Here is a 13,640-nt window from a genome sequence, read left to right as displayed (position 1 = left end):
TTTTCATAGGGAAGGCCAAGACAGAGGCACTCAGTGAACAGGCACAACTCTATTATACCTCCCACGTAAACCCAGGAGGTGGGAGTGGGGGTGGGAAGAGGCGTGAGGCGCTCCTAACCCGCAGTGTTCCCTGTAAATTAAACATCAGTTACCTTCTGTGTCCATCTGCAGTAATTGAAGGCAGGAGAAATGTCTTGGTGATTAACTGGTGGTAGTAAACTTTCTGATCAAAGTGAGTATCAGAAGATAGCTGGAGAGATTACCCTTATAAATAAGTATCTGTAAAATATGTATGTCCTTGAGGGTGGGGAAGGTAACTAGAAGATCTAAGGTTCTAGTTTAATTTGGGCAAAGTGCAGGGAAAAATAGCAACACTGAGCATATTTAGCTCAAAGTTCATGGAGGGCAAAGGTCAAGTAAGGAGTTTTGGCTCAAGAAGTTAATCTCACAGATACAGGGAGGTTTTTGTTTTTCTTTGTCACAGAGCCTCTCTCTCTGTCTCTCCCCTCCCCCCTCCTCCCTCAGGCTTCCAGAATATCCCTTTGTCTAGGCATGGAGAGGAGGTGGTTTTTTATTAAGAGTGGACAAGAGAGTGCCTTCCCCTAAATGGGTTAGAACTGTCCTGGACAGCTTCTCGAAGCTTTTCTCTGTTCTCAGTCTTCCTAGAACCTCTCTTCACCTCTTGCCTCTTGTGCCTAACATTCACCTGTCCTCAATGTCTAGTCTCACTTCAATTTTAAGACATACAGAGTTCATCGAAAGACATAAATTTTAATAGGTCTGAGGCTCATGGCTATTGGAGATGAGTTAATTCTCATTCTCACAAAATTCCCTATTTTGACAGCTCCCTAAGGAAAACACAACTTGCTGGCTTTTCTGTTACTCTTTTTCATGTGTGCAGTTGGAGTGAACATCTCCATTGTGTCAAGCGCCCTCCTCCAGCAGACACCCCGTGTCCAGCAGCACCCTACGGGGAATGCTCCCCTTCAACGAGCTCTGTCGTTTCTAACAAGAAAAAAAAAAAGAAAAAAAAAAAAAAAACCTACTTCCCTTGGCTGAGTTCTGCCTTGTTGAAATGACTTTCAAGACCATGGGGGCTGTAGCATCTGCGGTCGGCAACACTTTTGGCTGAGGAGGGAGATTCCTCTCCACCACGTTTCAAGTTGAGCTTATTAGACATGTTGCTGGAGGGGCTCGCTCAGCTCGGAGCGGGCTAATTGGCTGCAGTGCACTCTGCCTCCAACCCAGCTCCCTTCTCCAATTAAACTCCCATCATCCTGTTGTCCTAGGCGACCTGCTGCTGCCTCTGATTTGGCATTTCTGTTTGGGTTTGGGTTTTGGTTTTTCTGTAGTCCTTTCAAAGATAACTTAATGAAACACTTTAAATACTCCATTTTAAAATGTAAACTCTTTTAATTAAAGCACTTTTCATGGAACCCTCAGTCACGAGTTATTTCCCCACATCCTTCAGTACTTAATCTCAGAGCAGAATTGGAAATATCGATAGAAAGTGTAAATCATGCCCTCCTGCTGAAAGCGTTGTATCAGGTTTCGGCTCAAAAGAGCACCATTACCTTTAGCTGTCACGGATCTGTACACTTGATCGATAAACTTCAAATATTATTAGAGGTGGAGGCTTCAGAGATTTGCTCTGTTCTTTGGAGAGAGACAGAGATAAATCTTTCTTAAAAATTGACTTGAATTTGCACTCTCAGTCTTCCTGGTGAAATGCATTTCTCTTAGGCGTCCAGCAACTGCAAGGGGGACAGATTTATAGGCCATGTGCTTCTTGTACTGAAAGATTCAAATGGTAAATCCTTCACATATGACTTCACAAATCATGTAAAGTTAAAAGATTTTTACCGTTTCTGTTGCTGCTGTGCTTAAATTGTAAGGTACAGCTAGTAAATCATTTTAATGGAGGTGTCGTACTTGACTCAATAAAAAAAAGACAATGGTTTAGCTTCCACTCCAAAATGTTAATGTATTAATCAACAGGAGAATAATTGTTTTTTACTGCATTATAAATCTCGGATGCCATTAGGATTTCAGCAAGAGGTGATGTAGCCACATTCCTAAATTAAAATTGTTTACACTGCCATACATCCATTCTGCATCGCCATAGCTCATTCTGGGTTCATTTTGGAGTTGTTCCCCAGCCAAACATGTCGTTCCTCAGTCGGAAGAAGACATCCTGAGGGAGTGATGCTTATAAAGGAAAATTAATTGCATTGCAAGGTGTTAAATAAATAAAATAAAAACCGTCGGTGGCAATGGACAATTATTCCTTGCTGTCTCTTTTGAAATAGGTTTTTAGGTTTTAAATTGAGGCTTACTCCCTCATACATCCTAAATGTAGCAAGCCTGTCATTTGTCTTTAGTCTTATAATCCTTGTTTTATCTCTAGGCAGCTGTGGCTTTTGAGCACCTTACTTTTCCTATGCATATCCCTGATCTTTCAGGGAACAAAAGTCATTGGGCATCTATGGAAAGATGCTTTATCTTCCTGTTGCCTACAGGTGTCATTCAGAGCACCCTCAAATAGTCAGATCAGCCTCCTTAATTAGGCTCTGCAACTGGATACAGATGGAGTGAATGCCAAGACTAGGTCAGAGCCGGATAGACTATTTCTTCCTTCCCTGCCTCCCTAAGCTTGTTCCACATGCATTAACCCTCCTATGCTGCTTATCATGAAATTGCCTTGTGGGGAGAACAGATCAGTTCAGCACTGGACAGGTCAGCCTGCTCCCTCAGTGTAACTTCAGTGTAACTTGATCCATCTCGCTTGTTCTCTCTGACTCCTCCATTAAAAAGAAGGTGACCCTCTGACCCTGGAGACAGTGTCGCCAGGGCTTCTGGTGCCTTGTAATAAACTCTACATCCCTATTCCTCTTCTGATTTCAACAGATTCCCGAGCAGGTGAAGAAGGCTCGATCAGGGCAGTGGATCATGCCGTGATCGGTGGCGTCGTGGCGGTGGTGGTGTTCGCCATGCTGTGCTTGCTCATCATTCTGGGGCGCTATTTTGCCAGACATAAAGGTAAGCAAGGCTTCAGCAGGCAGGAGCAGCGTGTCCCCACAGCTTCTGCCTTCGGGGACTTTACACGGTTGTCCTTGATAGGCAGTTTGATGTATGTGGCCACATGGCCTATCTGATTCCTGAAACTGGAAGAGAAAAAAACCCAGAAATCTTAGCAGCCGCTGATTAGGACTCTGGGAGTTGATGAGTAGCACTCCTTGATTCGGATTTTCTCTAAATATAAAGCTCTGTAGAGTTGTTATTCTGCCATCCATAATTGGGGATAGATGAAAAATGATAAAGTAGAGGCTGGTGTGCAAGATGTGGCATGAACCCCCAAAGGATAAACGTGGAAAAACCATATCCATAACCTGTTTTCTGGGAGGCAGAGGATTTCCCCCTGTCCCCTGTCCCCAGACTCTGTGTAAGCTGGTCACAACGGCTCTGCCTTAGTTTGATGTGCCCAGGTTAAAGACAATTTTTTTGCCTTAAAAGCCGCATAAATATGTATTTTTAAAATTATCAGTGCAATTGATTTAAATTGCCATTAATCATCACACTTACCAACTGTGCAGTCTGGATGGGCAATCATCTTTTCATGCCCCTCCTCTCTGCCCCATGCTGCTCTGATCCTCTTCTCCCCTCTTGGTAATTTATTCTTCCTTTTCCTCGTCCGCCCCTGTCTCTCTCAGTTATTTTTCTCAAGCACTGTGCAATGAGCTTACAGGGTTTTCTAGGTGCTTGCATACTGCTTGACGGTTGAACTTGGGTTTGCAGGAAGGTCCCTTGAGCACAGCAATGGAGGTCTAAGGTACATAAGCACCTTTAGGATACAGAGTGCCTGTCTCAAGCAGAAAACAGTTTAGGACGATCAGAGCTGTCCATACTTCAGCCCTCTGCCCGCACTCAGGAGGCAGTCTGTTTGGCCAAGAACTCGCAGCCTCTCGGTGGTAAGCTTGATAGAGACAGGAGGTAAGGCCAGAGAGCATGGCAGCGTCTGAGCAGCAGCTGTGAAGGACCAAGGGAGGGGAACATGTGTGTCACTCTACAGCAAGAAAAAAGGATACCGAGAAGCGTTTGCCCACTTGCTTTCTCAGATTTGTCACTTTGAAAACCTGAAAATATAGCAAATGTCTCAATCTTTTTAAATAGAAGACTCTTCAGGAATATAGTATGTAACGGGAGGAAGAGTATTTGATTATGGCAGGCAGTTTAAGTTCTACCTATATAGCATACTGAGGTGCCGTCTTTGTCGTTCTCCATGTAAACTGTTGGGATTTGGTGATAAGAGTGTCCCCAACTTTGTAACGTCTGTCTATTGTCATTATAAAGTGGCTGTGCCAATTAGCAAATCCATGAATCCGGGTCCAGGCTAGAGTTACATGATGAGAGAGACTCCCTTGCTCATTAAGACAGATCTGAAACCTTGATCCCAGCCATTATAATGTCAAATTCTTTCTCAATCTGGAACCTCACTCTGAAATGGAAGACATAGGAAAATCAGACATACTTGTGCAAGTTCACGCACATTCTCACCTATGGGTAGGCAATAACGATTCATATAGACAGGGGACTGTGGTTCAAATAAATGAGTTGAGATGACAACAGAAGCATCATCAGGGCCCTAATTCATTTATTGGCTAATTGCTCTTCCTTGCTTTGGTCTTTAACCATGTACGTGCACATATCTGGTCATTGGTCATTGGTGTTTACTGTTTATACATTAGTCAGCAGCTCTCCAGCTTTCTGCATTTTCAGCTCCCACTCACGTCTTCTTCTGCTGACATCCTCTGGTCATAATCACTGCTCTAATGTCTCATTTGCTGAATTATATCGCAGCGGTTCAGTTGGAGTGGTGCCTTTGGAACCCCCGGATCCCCATTTGTCTCACCCGCCCCGCTCTCTTCTTCCAATTGTTTTTTCCCCTCTGCTGCCTGCACACCACTTCGGCTGATGATGGCCATAAAGCAAGTTGCCATCTCTGTACCACTTTACACAGAGGCCATCAGACAGTCACGGTGCTTTACCCCTTCATCTTTCAGGTACATACTTCACTCATGAAGCCAAAGGAGCCGATGACGCAGCAGACGCAGACACAGCTATAATCAATGCAGAAGGAGGACAGAACAACTCCGAAGAAAAGAAAGAGTACTTCATCTAGATCAGCTTTTTTGTTTCGATGAGGTGTCCAACTGGCCCCATTTAGATGATAAAGAGACAGTGACATTGGAACTTGCGAGAAATTCGTGTGTTTTTTCATGAATGGGTGGAAAGGTGTGAGACTGGGAAGGCTTGGGATTTGCTGTGTAAAAAAAAAAAAAAAAATGTTCTTTGGAAAGTACATTCTGCTGTTTGACACCTCTTTTTTTGTTTGTTTGTTTGTTTGTTTGTTTAATTTTTATTTCTTCCTACCAAGTCAAACTTGGATACTTGGATTTAGTTTCAGTAGATTGCAGAAAATTCTGTGCCTTGTTTTTTGTTTGTTTGTTGCGTTCCTTCCTTTTTTTCCCCCTTTGTGCACATTTATTTCCTTCCCTCTCCCCCCAATTTTGGATTTTTTCCAAAATCTCCCATTTTGGAATTTGCCTGCTGGGATTCCTTAGACTCTTTTCCTTCCCTTTTCTGTTCTTGTTTTTACTTTCTTTTGTTTATTTTTGTGGTAACTGCTTTCTGTTCCAAATTCAGTTTCATAAAAGGAGAACCAGCACAGCTTAGATTTCATAGTTCAGAATTTAGTGTATCCATAATGCATTCTTCTCTGTTGTCGTAAAGATTTGGGTGAACAAACAATGAAAACTCTTTGCTGCTGCCCGTGTTTCACATACTTAGAGCAGTGAAGACTAGAAAATTAGACTGTGATTCAGAAAATGTTCTGTTTGCTGTGGAACTACATTACTGTACAGGGTTATCTGCAAGTGAGGTGTGTCACAATGAGATTGAATTTCACTGTCTTTAATTCTGTATCTGTAGACGGCTCAGTATAGATACCCCACGCTGTCCAGAAAGGTTTAGGGCGGAAAGGATTCCTCCTTTTTCCATGCCCTAAACAGACCTGACAGGTGAGGTCTGTTCTTTTTATATAAGTGGACAAATTTGAGTTGCCACAGGAGGGGAAGTAGGGAGGGGGGAAATATAGTTCTGCTCTGGTTGTTTCTGTTCCAAATGATTCCATCCACCTTTCCCAATCGGCCTTACTTCTCACTAATTTGTAGGAAAAAGCAAGTCCGTGTGTTGTGCGAATGACTGAATGGGACAGGGTTGATTTTTTTTTTTTTTTTTTCCTTTGTGCTTAGTTAGGAAGGCAGTAGGATGTGGCCTGCATGTACTGTATATTACAGATATTTGTCATGCTGGGATTTCCAACTCGAATCTGTGTGAAACTTTCATTCCTTCAGATTTGGCTTGACAAAGGCAGGAGGTACAAAAGAAGGGCCGGTATTGTTCTCACACTGGTCTGCTGTCGCTCTCAGTTCTCGATAGGTCAGAGCAGAGGTGGAAAAACAGCATGTACGGATTTTCAGTTACTTAATCAAAACTCAAATGTGAGTGTTTTTATCTTTTTACCTTTCATACACTAGCCTTGGCCTCTTTCCTCAGCCTTAAGAACCATCTGCCAAAAATTACTGATCCTCGCATGATGGCAGCCATAGTGCATAGCTACTAAAATCAGTGACCTTGAACATATCTTAGATGGGGAGCCTCGGGAAAAGGTAGAGGAGTCATGTTACCATTTACGTGTTTTAAAGAAAGAAGTATGGGGATTTTCACTGAAATGTCTAGGAAATCTAGAAGTAGTCCTGAAGGACAGAAACTAAACTCTTACCATATGTTTGGTAAGGCTCCAGACTCCAGATAACAGTCCCTATGGAAAGATGGCATCAAAACAGATAGATCTATATATATATATAAATATATATTCTATTACATTTTCAGTGAGTAATTTTGGATTTTGCAAGGTGCATTTTTACTATTGTTACATTATGTGGAAAACTTATGCTGATTTATTTAAGGGGGAAAAAGTGTCAACTCTTTGTTATTTGAAAACATGTTTATTTTTCTTGTCTTTATTTTAACCTTTGATAGAACCATTGCAATATGGGGGCCTTTTGGGAACGGACTGGTATGTAAAAGAAAATCCATTATCGAGCAGCATTTTATTTATCCCTCTCCTATCCCTAGGTACTTAACCAAGACAAAAAGCCACAATGAACATCCCTTTTTCAATGAATTTTATCATCTGCAGCTCTATTCCGAGCCCTTAGCACCCATTCCAACCATAGTATAATCATATCAAAGGGTGAGAATCATTTAGCATGTTGTTGAAAGGCTTTTTTCAGTTGTTCTTTTTAGAAAAAAGAAAAAGAAAAACAAAAACAAACAAAAATCACACCATTGCTCACAGAATTGGCATCTCATCTTTGGGACCTCCCATCTTTCTGTTTGGAAAAGTGTACAGTAGTGCAGTGTTCCTGATGTAACTTTATGGCTTACAATGTTGACATGTCTCAGGTTCCTGTGTTTCGATTGGTGTTTTCCGTCTCAGGTAGATTGCAAAGTGTAGGCCCCACACATTGGAAAAAAAATAATAATAAAACAAAGCAAAAACAGGAAATTATGGATTTTAGTTGTATATTGGTTTATGTATTTTTTTCTTAAGTATACAGTGCACTGTTTGAAATGTATTGTTGAGTATTACTTTGTACAGGTTGATCACTTTTTTTAGAGTGAAGAAAGAACAAACTTGTTTTTTGTGTTTTTTAAAGGAATATAAAATAATGAAGGATGTATAATTGATGCCAAATAAGCTTGTTCTTTAGTCACACCGACGTCTTATTTTTCCCTTTAGGCCAGTTCTGTTTTTAAGGTGTACATGGACAATGTTACAGTGTAAGAAACTCCATATCCATATGTTCCCATTCGCATTTTGTATTGGTTCATGTATACCATTTTTACAAAAAGAAAAAGAAAAAAAAAGAAGTACTATAAAATATCTGTCTTCTTAATAAAAAAATTAATGTTACAAAGTGATCCTTTAATCTCTTTATGGACTTCTTATGGACGCCGAGTGAGAGAAGAGATGGGCGTCTGGTCCCAGCTTCCTCCTTAGGACCGTGTGCGGGGCCGGGAACGCTGGCAGTAGATGCTAGGACATGCTGCCAGCTGGGTTGCTGGGGGCCGCACTCTGGCTCCTTCTCCGCTCATCCTTCCTGTCCTTGTTCTCTTCCCCACTCTCAGTGGACAGGTGAGCCGGGTGCCGTGTCGTGGCTGAGTCTGGGCTCCCACGTGAACTCAGCGATTTGTGCAGGTGTGCGAGCTGTCGTGGCGGGCCCGCCGGAACAGGCCGCTCCCGTGGATGTGTCTCCCGCACTCATCCCCTCTCTCACCGCCCCCCACCCTCACCAACTTCCCTGTGTTGGCTGCTCCACCTGTCTCTTACTTTGGGAGTTTGTGTCTTAACAATTCATTCTGCCTTCTTCATTTAAAGTTCTCTCTCCTTTCGTAAAAAGAAGACGTGAGCTGTGGAGGACTGGCTTGGCTGCCTGCAGAAGACTGTTCTCACTTGCTGTTTAGGTTGCTGAGACTTCCAGGCCTGGGTAGACAGTAGGATTTGCTCTGTTGTCATCGTCCTTGCCTTGCAGGCTGAAGTGAGCAATGACTTACACTTCATGGTGGCTGATCTTATAAATGCGCAGATAATGTCTGGCCAGGCCCAAAGTGTCCTTTTCCCATCACCCTCCAGCTGTGGTTGAGTTCCCCTTTTCTCCCTTGGCCATGTCATGGGGAAAGTTCCATAGGAAAAGCAAGGGTAAGCTCCAGAAAGGCTGAAGGCTGTGCATCTCCCCTTGGGCCACTTCCATCCTGGCCTGGTCTCTGTAAAAAAAAAAAAAAAAAAAAAAAAAATCATTTAATCAGATATGCAGTTATTGAGCACCTGCTGTATGTCCAGCATGGTGAGGGATGCAGAGAAGTATAAGGCGGTCCCTGGAGGCCAAAGCGGAGCATCAGCTACATCACCTAAAAACATGACGTGCCCCTGAGCCACGGGTGCCGCACCGAACACAGAGAAGCCCAGAGAGTGCTATGGGAATTTTCTGGAGAAGGGAAATCAGTGAAGGCTGGTGAGTCCCCAGACAGGTTCACGCAGGAGCTGGGACCCCAACTGGATCTTAAAGGATGGTTTCATGGAGAAGGAATGTGAGTCAAAAGTACAGAGGGCAACAAGCCCAGCCAGCCTGCTGATTTGTATGGGGAGAAGAAAGAAAGCAGTTCTGTGTGCGGGGTGGGATGGCTCTTGTGGCTGTACTAAAAAGTCCAGGCAGAGGAGTCGAGACTTCAGTGACCTCTCCCAGCCTCTGCTGGAAGGCAAGGAGCAGTGGGGAGTACTCATTCATTGCATCTCTATAAAAAGACCCAGAGAGATAGAATAGAATAAGGATCAAAAGTGCACACTAGAGTGAGGCTGCCTGCATTCAGATCCCTGTCCCAATGTAGCAGTGAAACCTCCAGTGAGTAGCCCAGCCTACCTGGCTTCGGTCTCCTGCTCTGCAAGGTGGACATCACCATAGCCTCGAAGGTTGTTGGGAGAGATCAGTGAGATATGCAGTCAGCGCTCAGCCAAAAAGCTGTCAGGCACACACTACGCGTTCATTACATGTCAGTCACAGGATAGAGGCAAATGGTGACTAAAAAGTAGAAGGTTACCCAGGGCTATGAAGAAGTGGTCACTACTCAGAGGGAGCTCTGTGGGCTCCTGTGCATATAGACACATCGTGCCCTTGCGAACCACGACTTAGAAGGTTTAATGACCCTTTTCTCTTCACCATTCATTAGCAGACTTATTCCAAGCCACGTGGCATGCAGTATGTGTAGTCTCCCCACCCCTCTCCCTCTCGTCTGCAGCATGAGGCTCCAGGTTTAGCTGCACCCTATAGAAAAGGGTCCCAGAAGTTCCTTGAGCTGAGGCAAACAGGAGGTGGTGACTGCTGCACATTTACCTTTCGAGCTCCACAGGGTATGCAAATGAAAAGGTGCTAGAAGCAGTCCCCGCTCAAAGGATCTTGATAAGCTGCCGGCTCCTTCATTTGAGAAGACTGTGTATGAGTGAAAATGGCCCTCGTTTCCTCCAGAGAGTCTTCACAAATGTTTTGGCCTGGCATTCTCCAAATACATCAACTGGAACCCTGAGGTGATATGCGGGTGTTAATTGGTGCAATCTTTCACTGTCCTCTGTCTACTTGAAATGTAATTCTTGTACCGCTGTGGACTTACTCCATGGAGAAATGCTCCTTTGATTCTGTCAACCAGCGCCTCAAAGAAACCATGCAGCCACCGTGCTATACAGGTAGAAAGACCCTGCTTAAGTGAGGGTATCTTTGTTTTATTATAAAATCATGCCCAAGATTAACACGCCATTTTGCCAGGATCCCAAATACCCAGCCCTTTGTCATGAAGAACTGGCAGCCAAATTCCTTCAGGGTGAAATCTGTATTCACAGCCATACATGTATAGTTTTTGAACCACTTGGATGTCCTGGCCCCCTGTACAGGAGAAAAAAGAAGGGACTCTTGGCCGTCATCCATGACCTTGTGGGTCAATACCATATTAAAGTCCCTGGCAGGCATGCGGTAGTCACCCAGCAAGTATCAGATGATTAAAGGGAGAATAGTCCGGCACCTGGCTGCGTGAGCCTTACGTTACACTTAATCTGAATGGGCCACCAATGCTGTATTTCAAACCTTGATGTTTGCATGTTCATCCTTATTACAGGTAGCTTTCAGGTTGGCCTTGAAGAGACAAGCCAGCCAGTCCTGAGTTTAGACCTATTGGCCCCATCACTCTCAAGGACCCACTGGAACAGTATCAGGGAATATCATTTTGGGTAATGGCCAAGCAAAGCCTTAGTATTGCTATAATATATTGTGAGGGGCCTTCAGAATGCAATATGGCATATTTTTAAAATGCAGACCATAGTCCTTGCCTTATTTGTGCTTATCTCAAAATGTTGAAATGTGCCTCTAACAGCAACTGCAGGATTCAGTGTCCCCCCAGCACTCTCACATCATTACACATGAGCATCCCTGAACTGAGACCTGAAAGCAAAAATCTTCTCTGTTTTCAAGTCTTCCAATCCTCAGCTTCCAGACTCTTCAGTACACAGGAAACTTTGTTTTGTTTTTTATGTTTTTTTATTTTTTCATTCCCAAATGAACATAAAATGTCTACTGCCCCTGGTGGTCAGTGCTGGGAAATACAACTCGAGCCTTGCCTATTGAAATGCAGAATTAATTCCAACAAGGAACCTCACATTGTCTACTGCTTTTTCTCTCACATGCATGCACACCTACGTGCGCCTCCCATTTTACTCCCTCCTAATCCTTCAAAGTGTTGATCTGGGGAAAGTGAGAACCACTACTGAGGGGCAAATCAACCGGTTCTCTGGGCCCGGGACTTCAGCTGCCCTCCAGACATGCACAGGTTCACAGTCATATTTCAGACGTGACCGCCTCAAATCTTTCTTAAGTGCTATCTTCTCAGGTTAATTAATCACCAGGCTTAAACTTGCTGTTACCAGCAGGAAGTCCAACCTGAAGTCAGCAATGTTACGATTGCATCTTCTAATACTGTTTATCCTGCATTAGTGTTTACTTAGGGGGAAAATTGATCTGTAATTGATATTTCAGTCTTCCAGAGCTGGTGTTGGAAAAGCCTAATGCAGGCCTTTAATAGCAAGCAAATATTTAAATCCCTTAATGGTTGCTGAATATTGAAATGTGTGACTTTATTACTCTTTTTGGTTTGTTTTCTCTGTAGTTGTGTATTTCATCGTTTAAACTTGCAATGGATGCTGGCAAGCTCAAGTCTAGCTAATCCACAAGAGCTGTTTGCCCAGACACAGCAGACCTGATTAAAAAGTATTGCTATGGAAGGGAATCTTCTGCGCTAATCAGTCTCTGTTAGCTAGTGACGAAATTACTATCCATCTCTCTCTCTTTCTCTTTCTCTCCCTCTCTCTAGGCCTGTTTTCTCTAACCTCCTCTCCCAGAATAAAGTGATGAGGGCAGCTATAGTGTTGCAATTAGGAACATGAATCTTTTGTCGTTTGGACAAGGAAGGGAAAATGCCATTACTGTCAACTGAAATGTCCTACTTGGGTTTTTTGCTCCTACTTCCCTGCCAAAGCCCATTGCTGCTGCTGAAAGTGTATAACATTCACAGCTGTTCTTGATGACTTGATTCTTAACACAGCCAGAAATGTAGCCCGGGAGATGCTTAAGACAGTTTATGGAAAATAATAGATTTCCTTGCAGAGACACCAATGCATCGAGAAGGGCCTTGAATCACGTTAGCCCCAGCCAAGATCACCAATGTTCTCTCTATCTGGCTTCAGTTACAAAGGCTATTGCTTAAAAAAAAAAAAAAAAAAAAAAAATGCAGGCCCTTTTGAATTCTCTGTGTTTTCCTGGTTGGTTTCCATCAGCACCCACAAGTCTCTGGCTATGGCGCCCTTTGTCTCACCACCCACCTGCAGCAGCCGTAAGACCTGAAAAGAAGCCATGCCTACAGAAGTGGAAATAAAAGGATGCTACTGAGGGGAGAAGAAGAGCTCCCAGGAAAGCCCCCCGATGAGAGCTGAGACTAGGTCTACCATCAGCTGGGTGCTCCAGAGACAGACGGCTATGTTGAAGGCCGCCCCTACAGTCCCAGCACAAGGGCAGGGTCCTTCCCTCCCTGTGTGGCATCCCCTCGTGGCCATAAGGAATGTCAAGAAGTGGTGTAGTTAGTTCCTCTAGCCTCATCACTGTGCCCTGATCACTCTGAGACCCAACCCTTAGTTAGGAACCTCTGGGATTGGCACTCCCTTTGGCAGGTAAAAGGGAGCGGCTTCCCAGTCACAAATATTGGGAAGGATGCAAGAATGAAACGGCAAACAGTGTCTCACAAGGTTGCAGCTTTCAGACTGTTTCTGCAAAAGCATGTCAAAAGCCATGTATCTCTGCCCCACCGTGTCTCCCCAGTCGTGCCTGGAAGTAAAGGTTGGAAGATACGGGCTGGCAGGCAACGGCCAGTTCTCTCTCCCTTTCACTCTAGTATCAGCCGCAGACACCCCCAGCGAGTGCCACCACTCCCCCACTGTTTTCATTCTTAGCTTCTCCTAAATGGAAACCATTAATCATACTAAATTGTGCAATGATTCTGCGATAGGGAGAATGCTGATGGCAAAAATCATTCTCCTTTGTTGTGCCAGGCAGGCAAAAGGCAGAAGTATTAGCTCGTTGCCCTGCCTGGCTCCTTGCAAATGCTGACCATGTGTTTGCCTACGCAGCTGCCTCTATGCACACAGCTTATTTTAGCACTGGTCTAAGGCATTCCAACTGTTGACAAAAAACAAGGCCACCTCTTCCTTAGTCCCAGGACTGCCAGGAAGACTGTAACTGCTGGTGCTCCCTCTAGTTTCTCCCATCTCAAGGTCCCCATATCAGAGGTAGGGGTGATACAGGACTCACAGGGAAAACCCAAGGTGGTCTCAGATGGGGTTAGCTGGTGGGGTAAGCTGTGCTCCCCATGCAGTTCTGCCAGCTGGATTGCAGAAGAAGCCAGGTGTGGGTACCAAGGAGGTTTTT

General features: G+C 44.1%; 1 protein-coding gene across 8 annotated transcripts in view; it reads left to right on the top strand.

Moving 5' to 3' along the window:
- Window positions 1-12,448, top strand: part of CADM1 (cell adhesion molecule 1) — a 338,141-nt gene extending 325,693 nt beyond the window's left edge. For 5 of the 8 annotated variants that reach the window (XM_011926807.1, XM_011926804.1, XM_011926805.1 and 2 more), the window contains 2 exons: window positions 2,908-3,039; window positions 5,061-8,046. In XM_011926807.1, the coding sequence (XP_011782197.1) occupies window positions 2,908-3,039; window positions 5,061-5,179 (251 nt within the window). In that variant the 3' untranslated portion in view covers window positions 5,180-8,046. Of the gene's footprint in view, window positions 1-2,907; window positions 3,040-5,060; window positions 8,047-12,033 lie in introns of those variants that run through there. The other 3 variants (XM_011926806.1, XM_011926801.1, XM_011926808.1) reach the window with 2 other exon arrangements.
- Window positions 12,449-13,640: the final 1,192 nt, after the last annotated feature.

The sequence above is a fragment of the Colobus angolensis genome, unplaced genomic scaffold, assembly GCF_000951035.1.
Source record: "Colobus angolensis palliatus isolate OR3802 unplaced genomic scaffold, Cang.pa_1.0 Scaffold7, whole genome shotgun sequence".
Taxonomy (NCBI): Eukaryota; Metazoa; Chordata; class Mammalia; order Primates; family Cercopithecidae; genus Colobus; species Colobus angolensis.
The sequence above is the reverse complement of the archived record's forward strand: the minus strand, read 5'-3'. Positions and strand labels throughout refer to the sequence as shown.